Source organism: Idiotropiscis lumnitzeri, chromosome 10 (genome assembly GCF_059441095.1).
Source record: "Idiotropiscis lumnitzeri isolate Australia: NSW breed Sydney's pygmy pipehorse chromosome 10, RoL_Ilum_1.0, whole genome shotgun sequence".
Taxonomy (NCBI): Eukaryota; Metazoa; Chordata; class Actinopteri; order Syngnathiformes; family Syngnathidae; genus Idiotropiscis; species Idiotropiscis lumnitzeri.
Window position 1 is genome coordinate 20,070,078 of NC_142400.1, and position 21,286 is coordinate 20,091,363.

The 21,286-nt window shown below is 41.9% G+C and overlaps 1 protein-coding gene across 1 annotated transcript; it reads right to left on the reverse strand.

Moving 5' to 3' along the window:
• Positions 1 to 444: 444 nt before the first annotated feature.
• Positions 445 to 6,478, reverse strand: LOC148329610 (uncharacterized). The gene is made up of 6 exons (XM_088306046.1): positions 6,242 to 6,478; positions 5,523 to 5,606; positions 3,288 to 3,469; positions 1,599 to 1,746; positions 994 to 1,116; positions 445 to 877 (listed from the first exon to the last, which is right to left on the reverse strand). The coding sequence occupies exons 2-6, from the start codon at positions 5,581 to 5,583 to the stop codon at positions 810 to 812; spliced, it is 582 nt and encodes a 193-aa protein (XP_088162172.1). The 5' UTR covers positions 5,584 to 5,606; positions 6,242 to 6,478; the 3' UTR covers positions 445 to 809.
• Between the last annotated feature and the right edge of the window lie 14,808 nt (positions 6,479 to 21,286).

Sequence of the window (21,286 nt, forward strand, 5' to 3'; positions counted from 1 at the left end):
AAACATGAACGTTGATGCTCACCAGGAGCAACACCAAACCACCAAACACAACGCCTGACTGTCGCGTTTAGAGTTACCGCTTTGCTTCTTTGAGCTGTATAAATGCCTTTCTGTCTGTTAATTACAGTAATTACTGTACTGGCATTATACATCAAATTGCTACGTTCTGACACAAACGTAATTAGTAGACTGAAGCGCATTGGTCTACATTTGACAATCCCATAAAAGAATGTGTCTACAGGAAATCATTAAAAAAAAAAAAAGACAAACAAAATTGAACTTCATTGTACTGGGAATCGCCGAGATCGACTAAAACAACATAAAAATGTGCCCTACATACACTTGGAAGGATTTAAACGTGTTTTTGTTGTCCTTTTAAGATGGAAAGACTTGGTTGGAAATGCATCACATTCCAATTCAAGGTTTAAATAAATCATCAAAATATGATATTTGAATGTGTTTATTTTAAACAGAACATTTTTCTGTGAGGGGTCAGTAAACACTACACTCTAATTGTCACTTCCAAGCACTGTCCCACACCTAAACCAAACCCTTCAATGATCCCTCAGCCTATTCATAACAATTTTGTTGTATTCTTTTGAACTGCTTAGTATGTAGTTTAAATTACTTCTATTTTAATGAAATCACAGAAAAAAAGCATTTTTTCATCATTGGAGATTTTTTGATACTTTATTATGTAGGCCTTTTTTTACCATTCACATTGGTACAAATGCTACGGATTATTGATGCTAATTCTGATTTGATTGATCATTTGTTGTTTTGAAGGTTATTCAGGGAAAATTACGTCATTATTTCTTCTGCTTTGCAACATCCTTGGTTATAATTGAGAATGTATCTTCTTCATCTTCCTTGCCTCCTGCAAGGAAAAAAATGTCAATAAATTTTCATGATCACGGAGTCTAAAATAATTGGTCATCATATTTCTGAAAAGTAAACATGTTGGAGCTTATTTGGATTTGAACCACTACTTACGGAAACATTTCTGGAAGGCCTGAGATCGCTGCAATAATATGTACGACAAAGCAAATACGATGATTGTACCAAAGAAGCCCCCAATAGCACAGCCAATGAGGATAGCCAGGTTAAGTCCATTATCTAAGAATGATCACATCAGACATTAGTGGGGAATAGTGGGGAGAAAGAAAAAAATGGAAAATGGAAACGATTGCTAAATTCAGTCTTTAAGATTTGTGTTTTGTTAACAGTTAACGTGTGATATGATAATGTTTTTTGCAACATGGTACTATGAGTGGTTAGCATATTTGCCTGGCAGCACTGAGGTTGGCTGTTTGAATTCAGGCCTTCGGGTGCGGTGTTTGCATGTGCTTGTGAGGAACTCACTTTTGCTTCTTCCCACGCATCAAAAACATGTTTCTTAGGTTCATTGAAAAATAAATTGCCATAGGTGTGAATGTGAGTTTGAATGGTTGTTTTTCTATATATGCTCTGTGATTGGCTCGAAACTTTTGGGTCTACTCCGCCTTCTGCCCAAAGTCAGCTGGGATAGCCTCCAGCTCACCCATGACCCAAGCGATACAGAATATGGATGGATGGATGAATTGCAAAGTAGTCCTCACCCTGAATACGCAAGATGGCAGTAGAGGAGTCAAAACCATTTGGCAGCTGACAAACAACTTGTGTGTTATTGTCTGAATTAGAAGTTCCTTTGAAGGTCCACACAGCCACTGACTGTCCTTCTTTTATTTGGCAACTTCCATAAAGAGCCTAAGGAAATAGATGAGGGCATAAAATTAATAAACATTGCATCATTGAAATTCTTAATCTTTAAGTCAAAAGTAGATTGTGTTTGTGTACTGAGAGTTGAAATGAAAGATATACCTCAGCTATCCTTTAAGAGGAAGCCATTTCGCAAGAGCTGCAATGGTATCATTTCTTCATTGGATTTATTATTATTATTATTATTATTATTATTATTATTATTATTAATAATATTATTATTAATAATGATAATAATAATAATAATAATAATAATAATAATAACAGATGAGGAATGGGAAACTTAAATGCTGGTGGGACCTACAATTTCAGCAGTGGTATAGGGGTGCCACATGGACCACGTACTTCCTAACCTTCATATGACAAAAATGCCATTTTAAAACAATCAAAAAATAGCCACTACTAAACAAAATATTTTTATAATCCCCCAAAATTCTATAGAAAAATGCTGATAAACTGCCAATATAAAGTTCCCCCCAGATAATGTGTGTTTGCTCCTCTCCCCCCAAAAGAAACAAGAGAAATGGAAAAAAGTATTGAGGAAAAATATTCGGGGGGAAATTTGAACTAAAAATCTAAACAATTTTGTATTAGAAAAATTAATTCAGGGCAATTTACATTTCCAAAGTTGTTTGCATGCAGCCAGTTACCCACCCCTCCCTTGGGTACTGCATATATTAAATAAATATATTTCTATGTGAACAAGCTCGCAAAAATTCAAATGTTATTTCTATGCTTTATACCATGATAAAAGTAAGCACATTTAGAAATTGCACTTTTTCTTTATGTTGGTTGTTTTTTTTCTTTATTTGAGTTTCTAAAAGTTTGTGCCCTGCAATTGGGTGGCAACCAGTTCAGGGTGTCCCCCGCCTACTGCCCGAAAATAGCTGGGATAGGCTCCAGCACCCCCCGCGACCCTAGTGAGGAGAAGCGGTATAGATGATGGATGGATGGATGGAGTTTCTAAAACATTTAAGGATGGCAAATGACTGATAAATCAAGGTCAACACTTTTTCATGTCACTGTACTGTCAAAACGATCCGTGTTCACAAATACAATAAATCTGCATGGCAGGACAGTAAATAAACATTACCACTTATTCTTGCAGGTCTTAAAAGTCTAGTTTAAATATCATTCTTCACCTATTCATCAACTTATGAATATCATTTATTTGGTGGAGTAGTGTGACAAAGCGTGCTACGGATGCCATTGGCAATGGTATGCAAATGGTGGAGCTGACACGGTGGGCTACCGGGGCATCCACTTGAGAGGGAGCACGAAGGGCCTTCAAACAATATGAAGGTCTATGAGGACGCAGCATCCTTCTGTGGTCGACGTGTGTTTATATGTTGTCAAAATAACCACCCCCAACCTAAAATGTTTAGGGACATCAAAATCAGGTGCTTGCACTGTACAGCATCTCTTCTCCCTCTCTCTCTCTTTAAAGCCTTTATTAGCCCTGACATCAAAACTTTACATTTAGATTAGTTTTCTTAATGGCGAAACAAGGTTTCTCATTGCTTTCTGACCTGGGGGATATCTTCCACATGTCCACCAGGGCAGGTGAAGCTGTAATTGCCGTGATCACCAAACAAGGTGAAGGTCACAACAGGAGATGACTCGGGCACACCACAGGTAAACACGGCCGGGTCCCCAACAAACACGGAGACATCTACTGGTCGTGTCAAGATCTGGTTGGTTGTATTTTGTGCTGCAAGGGGTGGAAGAAATACATGTTCTCAATGTCAAAGTTTAAAGGTAAAAGTTTACAGTGACAAAAAGATATGTACAGTGTATACAAAGCCATGAAAAAAGTATTCACTACTTTCTAAAATTCTTATTTCTTTTTTTTGCATAGTTTCTGCACTTTAAAGGGACAGTTGATTGACCTCGGCTGACTCCACAGCTGAGTGTGGCCGCGTTCGACGCATAATTTACGGACGATTGATGTAGGCGTGGCCTGCAATGGTGAAAAAAAGGAAGTCAAGTTCACGCTTATGGCTCCAATTGTAACATATGACCACCTACAAACAATTAACCTTATGAAAAGATGCTTGCAATGCATTGTCTTTACATATCTTGGTGACTTGTTAAAGAAAAAACACAAGACATGACAGGAGCTAAACTGCTCATTCTCTTTTAAGTCAGCCATGGAAAGGCTAATTGGTTTCATGATTATTTCAGAGGTTGAAGTGGGTCCAACTTGAGATATCCGCATACATTTTGAGACAGGTTGGTGGTGTTATTTAAACGTTATTAGTGAGGTATTTACAATGACTTTGAATGGACAAATTGTGATCTGTCCCTCCTGTGTCGTCCACCAAGACATGGAGTCAGGGCAGGGGGGCGTGGCCATAATGCTCATTACCAGAAGGTGTTTTTAAACTCCTTAGTTTTATATTGTGTATTGTTTCATCTAAAAATAAAGATATAAAGATCAAATGGAAAATACATGCTAATATCATTTTCCTGAAAAAAAAAGAATACTTATTTTATAAACTGAGCTTGTTATTGGAAAATGGACCATCCCCTCAGGACTATCCCTTTAATGAATAAGAACAAACGTAAAGATCATACAAAAACAACACATTTTAAATTAAATGCTTTTTAAATGGTGATATGATCTATTAAGGGAAAATATTCAACTAATGGACCCTGGATGTCAAAAAGTGCTTGTCCCCCATTCATTGTTAAATCTTGAATCGACCATAGCTAAACACATTTCTTAGTTCATGATTACTGACCACACCCAAGCCGGATTACCTCCAGACCTGTTCAATCAAGAAGACACCTAAACAGAGACTGTTTGACAAAATTAAGATCTAAAAAAGCTGCAGCAAAATACCCAATACAAAGAAATTCAGGAACAGAAAAGAAATAAAGTAAATCAGTCTTGAAAGTGTTACCAAATCATTCCTAAAGCTTTTGGACTTCAGCAAATCACGGAGGGAGCCATTAATCACAAACTGAGAAAGTTTGAAACAGTGTTGAAAAACTTCCCAGGAGTGGCCAGTTTACAAAAATTACCACTAAATAACTGCAGGCCTCCCTCGCCTCAGGTGTGTGTTCGTGACTTAACAATGAGGAAGAGACTGGGCAAAGATCACTTCCTTGGCAGAGTTCCAAGCCAAAAACTGCTGATCAAAAATAACATTAAGGCTTGCCTTACTGCAAAACAAATCTGAATTATACCGAAGATTTGTGGGAGAATATTCTATGAACTGACAAAATGTAAGTTGGGCTTTTTGGAAGGTATGTGTCTCGTTACGTCTGATGTACCTGTCAAACAACATTTCAGAAAAAGGACATCACACCAAACAGTCAAACATGGTGTTGGCAGTGTGATGGTCTGGGGCAGCTTCACTACTTCCGGACCTGAATGGCTTGCTTTGAGTGATAAAAATAAAGCAATTCTCCAAGATAGAGTGGGTCAAATTTTATTCATAGAGATCTAAAAGTCTCATCGCCAGTGCTAAAAAAAACAAAACAAAAAACGCTTGATTTCAGTTGTTGCTTCTGAAGGTGGCCCAAACAGTTTTTAAATTTTAGGGGGCAATCACTTTTTCTCACTGGGCCATGTGGATTTTGGAATTAATAAAAACCCTAATTTAAAAAATGCTTTTTGTGCTTAATTAGGTTGCCATTGACAAATTTCTAAATTTATTTGATGATGGGAACTATTTAAGTGGGACAAACATGCAAAACAATAAGAAATCAGGAAAGTGTCAAAGTTAAATACAAATAAAGTTTTGAAAAATGCATGCCTGATGAGGGTATGAAGATGTGGATCAAGATCAGCAGCAACAGGTTAATGTTCTTCCTCATCCTTTTTGTATTTTCCTTTCAATCTGTCAAAATGTGGAAATGGCGACTTCAGATCATAATGGTAACAACAGACAATATTATATAGTCCTGTCATGCTATTCATGTTTGAGAAAGATCATCTTAAATCATGCAAAAGTGAAAATGAAAGTGTACTGCACTGTGCATCCATGCAGCCATCAATTTTCAATACTTTGGTCGTGCTGTGCTGGACTCTATCCCAGCTGACTTGGGGCATAAGGTGGACTACACTCTGGACTATCCTCTTCTGTATTTAATGAATTCATTCATTTATTTAGTACCACAACTTTTACTTAAGGCGACTGTAAGCAGACTCTCATTTGCATTGTCGAACTGGCGGGAGACTGCAAAGTAAAACTATAAACCTACTGATACGTGAGCTTTCAGTGCATTGAACAATATGTAGTGTGTGAATGTTATGGCTGGTAGTACCTTGAAAACTCTGTTGACCCCGCTGCTGATAATGCAACTGGTCATATTTATGCATTTTCACATTTATTGAAGTTGCTTTCGGGATACACATAAACAAAACCTGTTTATTTCCACTTGAAGTGAGTTCCTTTTAAATTGATATTTTCAAATAAGAATGTGTTCTAGTTTCATGCAAACCTTTAGGAAGAATTTAAAAAACACAACTAACCTTGAATAAAAGCTTTCCAGTTGAACACCTCTTAACTGATGATCGCTAAACTTCTGCCCAATTTCTTTTCTAAAGCAGGAAGTCTAACCAATAATAAAATGACTGAAAATCAAACATATTCATCATCTTCCTTCTTCTTTCAGGTGAATGGCAGAGAATGACTGTGAGAAGCCTTTGATTCCAATGAAACATTTCTGCAGTGGAAGAAAAAAAAAAAACACAAACAGGTTGAGCTGGCTTTAAGTGGCTTCTTATTGGTAGTGAATACGATTGTTTCGCTTTTGAGAAACACACACAGGCAATAATAATAGAGATCGAGAGCATAGACAGTAGGTGGTGACTTAGACATCATGACGTCTTAAAATCCCTATAAATAGACGGCCCTTGTCAATCATATTTCCTTGAAAGAGTACCTGTTTTTTTTAAGTTGGTTACCATTTCTTATGGTTACCCCCAATTAATTTAAAATTGTTGATTCACAACACTCAGACTGTTGACACTGCAAGACCTTAAACTCAGTGATTGCAACAATGTCATGATCAAACAGAAATACTGCCCCCTTGTGTTGAACGAACACATGCACATTCACGGAAATCATTTCTGTCGTACTACTTGGGGACTCAAGGATTTGAACGTTCTGTGCATTTAAAGATTTATTAAACCTTGGGGCCAAGCCAGAAACTTTGGGTGGAGTGGCCAGGGTGACTCAAGGACTCAGGAGATGGTGGCAGTAAGATAACATGAGCACACCTCAGCTCGCAACTCCGAGAATGTCAAGCAGCATATTCACATGGCCGAGAAATAAGTCATTGTTAATCACTTCATTCACAATCGGGATTTCATGAAATGCAACACACACACCTTGCCCAATTCACCCATACTAGTAGGAAGAAAGTTTCAATCCAATACTGAGCTGATCTTAATTTGACATAATATGCATTTTTCTTTCTCGTGTCGCTTCTATTAGTTGCACTCGTTCGATAGCTAATAGCAATTTAGGATATTGCCGACCTACAGCTCATTCATTAAAATTAGATCTAAGTAGCACAATGACAAAAATACAACAGTCTATTAAGATTTAGATTTAGAATTCACAATTCTAAATGTTGCTTTTTACTTAGATTTGTTCCTGCTTGTATTGTGAGTTTGTTGGGCAAGTTTGGAAAGTAATATTACTTTCCACTATGCTAACCCATTTAAATGCGTGTATTTTATTTGGTGAGCCCATGACTGTGAATGGTATGGTAAAAAGTTACACAGATACCATTTAATAGTTCTGAATGTAATTTTGATGTGAAGTATTCTGCCGAATTGTGTCAACACGTTTATAGCGATGACCAAATTGAATATATGACAACTTGGTGTCCCTGTGCTTCAATATGATGTGACGGCGTGGTAATGGCATTACAACAGAGTTCATTAACTACACTGCAGAATCCTGCACATCAAATGTTGGCAGTAGGCCGGGTAAACCCTGGACTGGTTGCCAGCCAATCACGGGGCACACAAAGGCAAACAACCAGCTGCGCTACCATGTGGGAGGAAACCCATGCAGGAATGGGGAGAACATGCAAACTTCACACAGGATGGCCCGAGCCGGAATCAAATCCTGCACTAATCCTATTGCGAGGCCATGGTGCTAACCAGTCGGCCCCTGTGCCGCCTAAATCTCAAGAGAGCCGTAAAATAGAACAAGCAAACAGTATTTCATGAAATCAGATTGTGCAAAGTGAATTAAAATTGAAATCTCAAATAATGTTCAGATAACTGTTTTGATCAGTGTTTCTTGTACTTGGCTGCTTCCAGAACAAACCTCAAGTGTAGCTTAAGTGCATTTTCTAATTTGTTTTTTTAAAAACATGGCACAGAGTGCAACGTTTTCTTTGACAATAACTATACGCATCCACTCTCAACAAATGTCTACAGGAGGTATAAAATGGGGAAGGTTGAATGTTGAGAATGAAGTCTCTATGTCAAAAAGCATTTTGTAAACAAATGTCCTGTTGTTGGGAGTCACTGTCCTTCTGGTTTTCATCCTCACTCTTGTGCTCTGCTCAGTATCAGTTGGATATGCCTTATCATAACTCAGGAACTTGAGTATTTACATCAACAAGACCCTGTTCTCGCACTGCTTGTTTAATTGGCTCTTTCCGGACATAATGCCTTGACGATGACATGAATACAAAATACAGGGATGGACAACGTAAATTCTGGAGGGGGCCACAATTTTTCATCAGTGCTACTGGAGGTCCATGTAGGACTTCCTAACCAGATGTATGACGAAAAAGCCATTATAAATATGGATAAAATACATGCAAAACATGCACTCTTAATATTTCATTGTTTATAATATATGCCCATATGAAGTTTTATAAAAATTTCAAATATAATTTATATGGTATATCTGTATTATATGTGGATCCTAAATGCTGCAAATCATTCATATGCAGAATGCATAAAATAAAGTATTTTTAAAATTAACCGTCGTCCGGAGTCACGTAACATGAATAAACTTACGGAGAAGTTTTTTTTCTTTCCTTTTTTTTTTTTTTTTTACGATGCAGTAAACCCATTTAATTGTATGTAGGCATATGAGTATATGTTAATTGAAATGCAATTTATTTGGAGGCAGTTTGTGTGGTGTGGTTTTACATCCACCCCACTGGCAACCAGTCCGAGCTGTACTTGCCCACTGCCCGAAGACGGTTGTGATAGGCTCCAGCACACCCACGACACTTGGAAGGATAAGCGTGTCGGATAATTGATGGATGGACGAATCAAAAGTAGTTGTAATATTCACATAAGTGACCCCCCCATATTATATGTATTGTATTATTTGTTGTTTTTGATCAACAATGACAATGAGAGAAAAAAAATCATAATCAAGGAGCCCACCCCTGGTAGAACTTTACCCTTGTCCGATCAGAACTGCTGACCCTCAGTATCTCGAACGACCAGATGAGGTGGCTTAGTAATGTGGTTCGGGTAGATCGTCCATTCACTTGAATGAGAAGCAACCCCCCCTGATAGCATACTCATTCACTTAAAGAGTTCACTGTTCGCCTTTCCATATACTAGATGTAATTTTTGGCTCCAATGGGATCCTATGGCTCGGACGATGCAGTATTAAATTTTCAAAGTTCCTCTCTGCAGCTCCTTTATTTCAGGTATGTGGCCAAGCGCACTAAGATGCAAACGTTATGCTACAATCTCACTTGAGGTGAGGGTTAAAATCAGACATCAGTTGAATTAATGTGCCTTATATTGTTGTCTTGCCACACAAATTTATTCTGTCCCGTCAAAGTTCCTCCCCAAATTTGAACAGATTTGCTTTTCACGCATGGAACTGGAATGCCAACATAGCGTGTACATACACTGTCAATGTTAAAATGTAATAAAGGCGAATTCTTCCAATGCAAAGTGATTGAACTGTGGAAAAGGTCGCTTCTCTCGCTTAACATCCAAATAAATGAGACATCTAAACTATTATCTCATTAAGGTCAATACTTGGAACAAAAGCCTTTGCACATCCAAAGGGTGTTTGACAAAAATCTTTGCCTCAGGGTGCTGTGAGCTTTGAAGTGTTCTGGAATGTCGTGTCAGTGGGAATTTTTTTTTGCTACATTTCAAATAGAACTGACATATATTCAAAGTCAATATTGTTCTTTTCTGTCACTCTTCTTTCTCATCCACCGTCTACCTTCTGGAACTAGATGAACTAGCTGGGGTAACCTCAGGTTTTGAGGTCTTCCCTTTGGTGCCTATGTTTTCTCGCTGGCTTGTGGGCTACATGGAGCATTCTCAGGTGTGAGTTGTAGGGTTGTGATAACAGCCAGTGTGTCTTCCAGTGGGTGTCATGAGTAAAAAGTTGTCAGTTAGTGTGGGTTTTCTGTTAACTGCAACACAGGTGACCCCGTTATCTCGAACATGGGCATAACAGTCCAAAAAGGCCAATTATAATCATTGACATTGGAAACTTTATGGAGTACACTGTGTTAAAACACTTTGTGAAGGTTTAAATTTCTTGGACTCTGATTTTAACTAATGTTAACCAAATAAAGAGCTCCGTGTCCGCCTTTCCATGTCCTTGATATAAAGGGTGGCTCCTATGGGAAAAACTGGGGATCCCTTCGCTCGGATGTAACAGTCTTAAATTTTCAAAGTTCCAATCCTGGGTAGTGTGGCTGAACGGTCTAAGGCGCTGGATCTGGGCTCAAGTCTCACTTGATGAGTAGTTCAAAATCCCACAACTCCCTTCTCCGAAACTGTTGAAATAATGTACTCTGATTTGTTGTTATTGTTGCTTTTCAGACATATGTGACATATACAGAAATACTATCATAGTTTGTGTCACTGTTGTCTTTCTCACCTATCTTGCTGTTGTCCCTGTTGTAACTAGATGCATTGTTCACAATGGACCAGCTGGGGTAACCTCACTTATTGAGGTCTTCCCTCAGGTGCCTATGGTCTCTCATTGTCCATGTTAAAATTGTAATAAGGCGGATATTTTTAAACGCTAAGTGATTGAACTGGAAAAGGTTGCTTGTCACGTGCAAGGTCCAAAGGTCTAAACCAGGGGTGTCAAACTCATTTTTCTGGGCGGGCCACATCGTTGTTATAGTTTCCCTCAGAGAGCCGTTATGATCACCTTACATTATCACATATACACAACAAATTAATGGAAAGCCACTTTTGAAATCAGAAGCCAGTAGGTAATTATTTGTTCAAAAGGCGAGGATTGGTAACAAATAAATGGCAATATCTCATATCTCAATGTTGTCAAGAGGGAAGAAAATATGCTAGAAACAGAAAGTTGACATCTCATGATTTGCCCTTTGCGGGCAATGAGGTTGACACCTGTGATCTAAATGATTTGCTCATAAAGATCAACACTTGGAATGAAAGCCTTTGCAGGACATCCAAAGGGTTGGCCCAAGATAATTAGGAACCTGCTTCAAATAGCAGAGGATGGTTGTCCATCCATAAACCTCTGGGTTATGGGCTGCTATATGAGGCACTTTGAATGAAGGCGGATTTTTTTCAATGCAGTGAAAAAGAAATGAAACATCTAAACTATTTTCTCTTCAAGATGAACACTTAGACCAAAAGCCATGGCACCACCTGAGGAGGGTGGGTGTAAGGTACTGAACGAGAGAGCAGAGGATGGTTTCGATTCATCAACCTCTGGTTTATGGGCCCAGCCCGCTACCGCTGCGCCACACTGCTGTCGGTTCAGCGAGGTATAGTTGACACTTTCTGTCTTACAGGAATTGGGTTGGAAAAGCAGTTGACAGGACCTGGACTGCCTTCTCCATCAGGAATATGCACATTCCTGCGCTGAATAGATGGCTGTTCCTCTGAAGTGCAGGTTGACAGCTGAGTTTTGACTTGAGGAGATAACCCGTCGACACACTTTCACTCACCTGCTCAGTGGTTGTTTGATTTCCCCAATTCACTATAAACATGAATGCATTACTCACTGCGCTAGACATCATAGACCTGATTGCTTTTCTGTGGGGTATCTGGTATTTGGGGTGTTACATTTTTCTCCTCAATGTCAGGACCGCTTTCCAGCCTGGGCTTAAGCGCTGACACAGGAAGAGATGTTAACAAGGTATTTATTATGACCGTCAAGCAAAATTACAAAATCACTATAGGGAGTATTCTCTTATCAATTTCGTATACTATTAGGTTTCTATAATTACAACCTCCGGAATAGACGGAACGAAAAACGCTGGTGGACGCAGTCACACCAGGAAATAAATCACGAGATAACAAAAAGCGCTTGCAAGGCAAGGAAACCGAAAAACGAATAATTGCTTACCACGAAAGGGTGAAGACAAATCCAAATGCGAACGATAACAAAAAGCGAGCCGAGAAGTAGCTGGTAGTATCAAACAATAAACCAAAAAACACGCAAGAGCAAAACACGGAACCAATCACGACAAGAACTATGAGCATGAGCATGAGCATGAGCATGAGCATGAGCATGAGCATGAGCATGAGCATGAGCATGAGCATGAGCATGAGCATGAGCATGAGCATGAGCATGAGCATGAGCATGAGCATGAGCATGAGCATGAGCATGAGCATGAGCATGAGCATGAGCATGAGCATGAGCATGAGCATGAGCATGAGCATGAGCATGAGCAAGGCAGGATAATAATCCGACGCGAGTGTGACCGCGTCGGTGGCTTAAATAGTCAATAATCAGAGTCTTGATCAGTTGCAGCTGCGTGGCTCGTGAGCGCGTCTCGCTCGTGGCCGGTTCCAGGAACGAGCGTCGTCGGACCACGCCCACTTAGCTGCAACCACGACAGACGGATCGTGACACTCAAGGTGTTGCCAGTTTTGAAGTGTACGCGTATGTTGGAGAAGGGTCCGGCTGCTGTTACTGTTACTGTTAGGACACAAGAACGCCCACTGGGCATTCCTGTCAGCGTTTTCTGTGGAGTATCTGGTATTTGGCGTGTTAAAACCTTTGTTTAAGGATGTTTCCGGTTTTTAAGTGTAGCCGTATGTTGTGTCAGTGGGGCGTTCCTGTAGCATTTGGTCGACTTTCTTTCCTTGTATATCAAATAGAACGCATACAGATGAACTGTGGAAAAGGTTGCATCCCATGTGCGACATCTAAAGTAAACATCTAAACTAGTTTCTCATCAAGATGGACAGTTGGACCGAAAGCCTTTGTGTGACATGTGATAGCAGAGGATGGTTTTGATCCATCGACCTCTGGGTTATGGGCCCAGCACGCTTCCGCTGCGCCACTCTGCTGTCTGCTGCAGCTGCTTCGTTTACTCTTTCTGTCTATCAGGAATTGGGTCGGTCAAGCAGCTGACTACCTGGACAGTCTTCTCCATCCAGAATATGCACATTCCTGTGCTGAATAGAGGGCGTTTCTCTGAAGTGTAGGTTGACATCTGAGGAGTTAACCCTTCTATACTTTTTCACTCACCTGCTCAGTGGTTGTTTGATTTCCCCAATTCACTATAAACATGAATGCATTACTCACTGCGCTAGACATCATAGACCTGATTGCTTTTCTGTGGGGTATCTGGTATTTGGGGTGTTACATTTTTCTCCTCAATGTCAGGACCGCTTTCCAGCCTGGGCTTAAGCGCTGACACAGGAAGAGATGTTAACAAGGTATTTATTATGACCGTCAAGCAAAATTACAAAATCACTACAGGGAGTATTCTCTTATCAATTTCGTATACTATTAGGTTTCTATAATTACAACCTCCGGAATAGACGGAACGAAAAACGCTGGTGGACGCAGTCACACCAGGAAATAAATCACGAGATAACAAAAAGCGCTTGCAAGGCAAGGAAACCGAAAAACGAATAATTGCTTACCACGAAAGGGTGAAGACAAATCCAAATGCGAACGATAACAAAAAGCGAGCCGTGAAGTAGCTGGTAGTATCAAACAATAAACCAAAAAACACGCAAGAGCAAAACACGGAACCAATCACGACAAGAACCATGAGCATGAGCATGAGCATGAGCATGAGCATGAGCATGAGCATGAGCATGAGCATGAGCATGAGCATGAGCATGAGCATGAGCATGAGCATGAGCATGAGCATGAGCATGAGCATGAGCATGAGCATGAGCATGAGCATGAGCATGAGCATGAGCATGAGCATGAGCAAGGCAGGATAATAATCCGACGCGGGTATGACCGCGTCGGTGGCTTAAATAGTCAATAATCAGAGTCTTGATCAGTTGCAGCTGCGTGGCTCGTGAGCGCGTCTCGCTCGTGGCCGGTTCCAGGAACGAGCGTCGTCGGACCACGCCCACTTAGCTGCAACCACGACAGACGGATCGTGACACTCAAGGTGTTGCCAGTTTTGAAGTGTACGCGTATGTTGGAGAAGGGTCCGGCTGCTGTTACTGTTACTGTTAGGACACAAGAACGCCCACTGGGCATTCCTGTCAGCGTTTTCTGTGGAGTATCTGGTATTTGGCGTGTTAAAACCTTTGTTTAAGGATGTTTCCGGTTTTTAAGTGTAGCCGTATGTTGTGTCAGTGGGGCGTTCCTGTAGCATTTGGTCGACTTTCTTTCCTTGTATATCAAATAGAACGCATACAGATGAACTGTGGAAAAGGTTGCATCCCATGTGCGACATCTAAAGTAAACATCTAAACTAGTTTCTCATCAAGATGGACAGTTGGACCGAAAGCCTTTGTGTGACATGTGATAGCAGAGGATGGTTTTGATCCATCGACCTCTGGGTTATGGGCCCAGCACGCTTCCGCTGCGCCACTCTGCTGTCTGCTGCAGCTGCTTCGTTTACTCTCTCTGTCTATCAGGAATTGGGTCGGTCAAGCAGCTGACTACCTGGACAGTCTTCTCCATCCAGAATATGCACATTCCTGTGCTGAATAGAGGGCGTTTCTCTGAAGTGTAGGTTGACATCTGAGGAGTTAACCCTTCTATACTTTTTCACTCACCTGCTCAGTGGTTGTTTGATTTCCCCAATTCACTATAAACATGAATGCATTACTCACTGCGCTAGACATCATAGACCTGATTGCTTTTCTGTGGGGTATCTGGTATTTGGGGTGTTACATTTTTCTCCTCAATGTCAGGACCGCTTTCCAGCCTGGGCTTAAGCGCTGACACAGGAAGAGATGTTAACAAGGTATTTATTATGACCGTCAAGCAAAATTACAAAATCACTATAGGGAGTATTCTCTTATCAATTTCGTATACTATTAGGTTTCTATAATTACAACCTCCGGAATAGACGGAACGAAAAACGCTGGTGGACGCAGTCACACCAGGAAATAAATCACGAGATAACAAAAAGCACTTGCAAGGCAAGGAAACCGAAAAACGAATAATTGCTTACCACGAAAGGGTGAAGACAAATCCAAATGCGAACGATAACAAAAAGCGAGCCGTGAAGTAGCTGGTAGTATCAAACAATAAACCAAAAAACACGCAAGAGCAAAACACGGAACCAATCACGACAAGAACCATGAGCATGAGCATGAGCATGAGCATGAGCATGAGCATGAGCATGAGCATGAGCATGAGCATGAGCATGAGCATGAGCATGAGCATGAGCATGAGCATGAGCATGAGCATGAGCATGAGCATGAGCATGAGCATGAGCATGAGCATGAGCATGAGCATGAGCATGAGCAAGGCAGGATAATAATCCGACGCGGGTATGACCGCGTCGGTGGCTTAAATAGTCAATAATCAGAGTCTTGATCAGTTGCAGCTGCGTGGCTCGTGAGCGCGTCTCGCTCGTGGCCGGTTCCAGGAACGAGCGTCGTCGGACCACGCCCACTTAGCTGCAACCACGACAGACGGATCGTGACACTCAAGGTGTTGCCAGTTTTGAAGTGTACGCGTATGTTGGAGAAGGGTCCGGCTGCTGTTACTGTTACTGATAGGACACAAGAACGCCCACTGGGCATTCCTGTCAGCGTTTTCTGTGGAGTATCTGGTATTTGGCGTGTTAAAACCTTTGTTTAAGGATGTTTCCGGTTTTTAAGTGTAGCCGTATGTTGTGTCAGTGGGGCGTTCCTGTAGCATTTGGTCGACTTTCTTTCCTTGTATATCAAATAGAACGCATACAGATGAACTGTGGAAAAGGTTGCATCCCATGTGCGACATCTAAAGGAAACATCTAAACTAGTTTCTCATCAAGATGGACAGTTGGACCGAAAGCCTTTGTGTGACATGTGATAGCAGAGGATGGTTTTGATCCAACGACCTCTGGGTTATGGGCCCAGCACGCTTCCGCTGCGCCACTCTGCTGTCTGCTGCAGCTGCTTCGTTTACTCTTTCTGTCTATCAGGAATTGGGTCGGTCAATCAGCTGACTACCTCGACAGTCTTCTCCATCCAGAATATGCACATTCCTGTGCTGAATAGAGGGCGTTTCTCTGAAGTGTAGGTTGACATCTGAGGAGTTAACCCTTCTATACTTTTTCACTCACCTGCTCAGTGGTTGTTTGATTTCCCCAATTCACTATAAACATGAATGCATTACTCACTGCGCTAGACATCATAGACCTGATTGCTTTTCTGTGGGGTATCTGGTATTTGGGGTGTTACATTTTTCTCCTCAATGTCAGGACCGCTTTCCAGCCTGGGCTTAAGCGCTGACACAGGAAGAGATGTTAACAAGGTATTTATTATGACCGTCAAGCAAAATTACAAAATCACTATAGGGAGTATTCTCTTATCAATTTCGTATACTATTAGGTTTCTATAATTACAACCTCCGGAATAGACGGAACGAAAAACGCTGGTGGACGCAGTCACACCAGGAAATAAATCACGAGATAACAAAAAGCGCTTGCAAGGCAAGGAAACCGAAAAACGAATAATTGCTTACCACGAAAGGGTGAAGACAAATCCAAATGCGAACGATAACAAAAAGCGAGCCGTGAAGTAGCTGGTAGTATCAAACAATAAACCAAAAAACACGCAAGAGCAAAACACGGAACCAATCACGACAAGAACTATGAGCATGAGCATGAGCATGAGCATGAGCATGAGCATGAGCATGAGCATGAGCATGAGCATGAGCATGAGCATGAGCATGAGCATGAGCATGAGCATGAGCATGAGCATGAGCATGAGCATGAGCATGAGCATGAGCATGAGCATGAGCATGAGCATGAGCATGAGCATGAGCATGAGCATGAGCATGAGCATGAGCAAGGCAGGATAATAATCCGACGCGGGTATGACCGCGTCGGTGGCTTAAATAGTCAATAATCAGAGTCTTGATCAGTTGCAGCTGCGTGGCTCGTGAGCGCGTCTCGCTCGTGGCCGGTTCCAGGAACGAGCGTCGTCGGACCACGCCCACTTAGCTGCAACCACGACAGACGGATCGTGACACTCAAGGTGTTGCCAGTTTTGAAGTGTACGCGTATGTTGGAGAAGGGTCCGGCTGCTGTTACTGTTACTGTTAGGACACAAGAACGCCCACTGGGCATTCCTGTCAGCGTTTTCTGTGGAGTATCTGGTATTTGGCGTGTTAAAACCTTTGTTTAAGGATGTTTCCGGTTTTTAAGTGTAGCCGTATGTTGTGTCAGTGGGGCGTTCCTGTAGCATTTGGTCGACTTTCTTTCCTTGTATATCAAATAGAACGCATACAGATGAACTGTGGAAAAGGTTGCATCCCATGTGCGACATCTAAAGTAAACATCTAAACTAGTTTCTCATCAAGATGGACAGTTGGACCGAAAGCCTTTGTGTGACATGTGATAGCAGAGGATGGTTTTGATCCATCGACCTCTGGGTTATGGGCCCAGCACGCTTCCGCTGCGCCACTCTGCTGTCTGCTGCAGCTGCTTCGTTTACTCTTTCTGTCTATCAGGAATTGGGTCGGTCAAGCAGCTGACTACCTGGACAGTCTTCTCCATCCAGAATATGCACATTCCTGTGCTGAATAGAGGGCGTTTCTCTGAAGTGTAGGTTGACATCTGAGGAGTTAACCCTTCTATACTTTTTCACTCACCTGCTCAGTGGTTGTTTGATTTCCCCAATTCACTATAAACATGAATGCATTACTCACTGCGCTAGACATAATAGACCTGATTGCTTTTCTGTGGGGTATCTGGTATTTGGGGTGTTACATTTTTCTCCTCAATGTCAGGACCGCTTTCCAGCCTGGGCTTAAGCGCTGACACAGGAAGAGATGTTAACAAGGTATTTATTATGACCGTCAAGCAAAATTACAAAATCACTATAGGGAGTATTCTCTTATCAATTTCGTATACTATTAGGTTTCTATAATTACAACCTCCGGAATAGACGGAACGAAAAACGCTGGTGGACGCAGTCACACCAGGAAATAAATCACGAGATAACAAAAAGCGCTTGCAAGGCAAGGAAACCGAAAAACGAATAATTGCTTACCACGAAAGGGTGAAGACAAATCCAAATGCGAACGATAACAAAAAGCGAGCCGTGAAGTAGCTGGTAGTATCAAACAATAAACCAAAAAACACGCAAGAGCAAAACACGGAACCAATCACGACAAGAACCATGAGCATGAGCATGAGCATGAGCATGAGCATGAGCATGAGCATGAGCATGAGCATGAGCATGAGCATGAGCATGAGCATGAGCATGAGCATGAGCATGAGCATGAGCATGAGCATGAGCATGAGCATGAGCATGAGCATGAGCATGAGCATGAGCATGAGCATGAGCATGAGCATGAGCATGAGCATGAGCAAGGCAGGATAATAATCCGACGCGGGTATGACCGCGTCGGTGGCTTAAATAGTCAATAATCAGAGTCTTGATCAGTTGCAGCTGCGTGGCTCGTGAGCGCGTCTCGCTCGTGGCCGGTTCCAGGAACGAGCGTCGTCGGACCACGCCCACTTAGCTGCAACCACGACAGACGGATCGTGACACTCAAGGTGTTGCCAGTTTTGAAGTGTACGCGTATGTTGGAGAAGGGTCCGGCTGCTGTTACTGTTCCTGTTAGGACACAAGAACGCCCACTGGGCATTCCTGTCAGCGTTTTCTGTGGAGTATCTGGTATTTGGCGTGTTAAAACCTTTGTTTAAGGATGTTTCCGGTTTTTAAGTGTAGCCGTATGTTGTGTCAGTGGGGCGTTCCTGTAGCATTTGGTCGACTTTCTTTCCTTGTATATCAAATAGAACGCATACAGATGAACTGTGGAAAAGGTTGCATCCCATGTGCGACATCTAAAGGAAACATCTAAACTAGTTTCTCATCAAGATGGACAGTTGGACCGAAAGCCTTTGTGTGACATGTGATAGCAGAGGATGGTTTTGATCCAACGACCTCTGGGTTATGGGCCCAGCACGCTTCCGCTGCGCCACTCTGCTGTCTGCTGCAGCTGCTTCGTTTACTCTTTCTGTCTATCAGGAATTGGGTCGGTCAATCAGCTGACTACCTCGACAGTCTTCTCCATCCAGAATATGCACATTCCTGTGCTGAATAGAGGGCGTTTCTCTGAAGTGTAGGTTGACATCTGAGGAGTTAACCCTTCTATACTTTTTCACTCACCTGCTCAGTGGTTGTTTGATTTCCCCAATTCACTATAAACATGAATGCATTACTCACTGCGCTAGACATCATAGACCTGATTGCTTTTCTGTGGGGTATCTGGTATTTGGGGTGTTACATTTTTCTCCTCAATGTCAGGACCGCTTTCCAGCCTGGGCTTAAGCGCTGACACAGGAAGAGATGTTAACAAGGTATTTATTATGACCGTCAAGCAAAATTACAAAATCACTATAGGGAGTATTCTCTTATCAATTTCGTATACTATTAGGTTTCTATAATTACAACCTCCGGAATAGACGGAACGAAAAACGCTGGTGGACGCAGTCACACCAGGAAATAAATCACGAGATAACAAAAAGCGCTTGCAAGGCAAGGAAACCGAAAAACGAATAATTGCTTACCACGAAAGGGTGAAGACAAATCCAAATGCGAACGATAACAAAAAGCGAGCCGTGAAGTAGCTGGTAGTATCAAACAATAAACCAAAAAACACGCAAGAGCAAAACACGGAACCAATCACGACAAGAACCATGAGCATGAGCATGAGCATGAGCATGAGCATGAGCATGAGCATGAGCATGAGCATGAGCATGAGCATGAGCATGAGCATGAGCATGAGCATGAGCATGAGCATGAGCATGAGCATGAGCATGAGCATGAGCATGAGCATGAGCATGAGCATGAGCATGAGCATGAGCATGAGCATGAGCATGAGCATGAGCATGAGCATGAGCAAGGCAGGATAATAATCCGACGCGGGTATGACCGCGTCGGTGGCTTAAATAGTCAATAATCAGAGTCTTGATCAGTTGCAGCTGCGTGGCTCGTGAGCGCGTCTCGCTCGTGGCCGGTTCCAGGAACGAGCGTCGTCGGACCACGCCCACTTAGCTGCAACCACGACAGACGGATCGTGACACTCAAGGTGTTGCCAGTTTTGAAGTGTACGCGTATGTTGGAGAAGGGTCCGGCTGCTGTTACTGTTACTGTTAGGACACAAGAACGCCCACTGGGCATTCCTGTCAGCGTTTTCTGTGGAGTATCTGGTATTTGGCGTGTTAAAACCTTTGTTTAAGGATGTTTCCGGTTTTTAAGTGTAGCCGTATGTTGTGTCAGTGGGGCGTTCCTGTAGCATTTGGTCGACTTTCTTTCCTTGTATATCAAATAGAACGCATACAGATGAACTGTGGAAAAGGTTGCATCCCATGTGCGACATCTAAAGTAAACATCTAAACTAGTTTCTCATCAAGATGGACAGTTGGACCGAAAGCCTTTGTGTGACATGTGATAGCAGAGGATGGTTTTGATCCATCGACCTCTGGGTTATGGGCCCAGCACGCTTCCGCTGCGCCACTCTGCTGTCTGCTGCCGCTGCTTCGTTTACTCTTTCTGTCTATCAGGAATTGGGTCGGTCAAGCAGCTGACTACCTGGACAGTCTTCTCCATCCAGAATATGCACATTCCTGTGCTGAATAGAGGGCGTTTCTCTGAAGTGTAGGTTGACATCTGAGGAGTTAACCCTTCTATACTTTTTCACTCACCTGCTCAGTGGTTGTTTGATTTCCCCAATTCACTATAAACATGAATGCATTACTCACTGCGCTAGACATCATAGACCTGATTGCTTTTCTGTGGGGTATCTGGTATTTGGGGTGTTACATTTTTCTCCTCAATGTCAGGACCGCTTTCCAGCCTGGGCTTAAGCGCTGACACAGGAAGAGATGTTAACAAGGTATTTATTATGACCGTCAAGCAAAATTACAAAATCACTATAGGGAGTATTCTCTTATCAATTTCGTATACTATTAGGTTTCTATAATTACAACCTCCGGAATAGACGGAACGAAAAACGCTGGTGGACGCAGTCACACCAGGAAATAAATCACGAGATAACAAAAAGCGCTTGCAAGGCAAGGAAACCGAAAAACGAATAATTGCTTACCACGAAAGGGTGAAGACAAATCCAAATGCGAACGATAACAAAAAGCGAGCCGTGAAGTAGCTGGTAGTATCAAACAATAAACCAAAAAA

Coding starts and splice junctions, on each gene's coding strand:
- LOC148329610 (XM_088306046.1), bottom strand. CDS start 5,583: ATGAGGAAGAACATTAACCTGTTGCTGCTGATCTTGATCCACATCTTC. Junction 3,470..5,522: donor CATCTTCATACCCTCATCAG/GCATGCATTTTT, acceptor CACCCCTTGCAG/CACAAAATACAACCAACCAG. Junction 1,117..1,598: donor TGCCATCTTGCGTATTCAGG/GTGAGGACTACT, acceptor GATCATTCTTAG/ATAATGGACTTAACCTGGCT.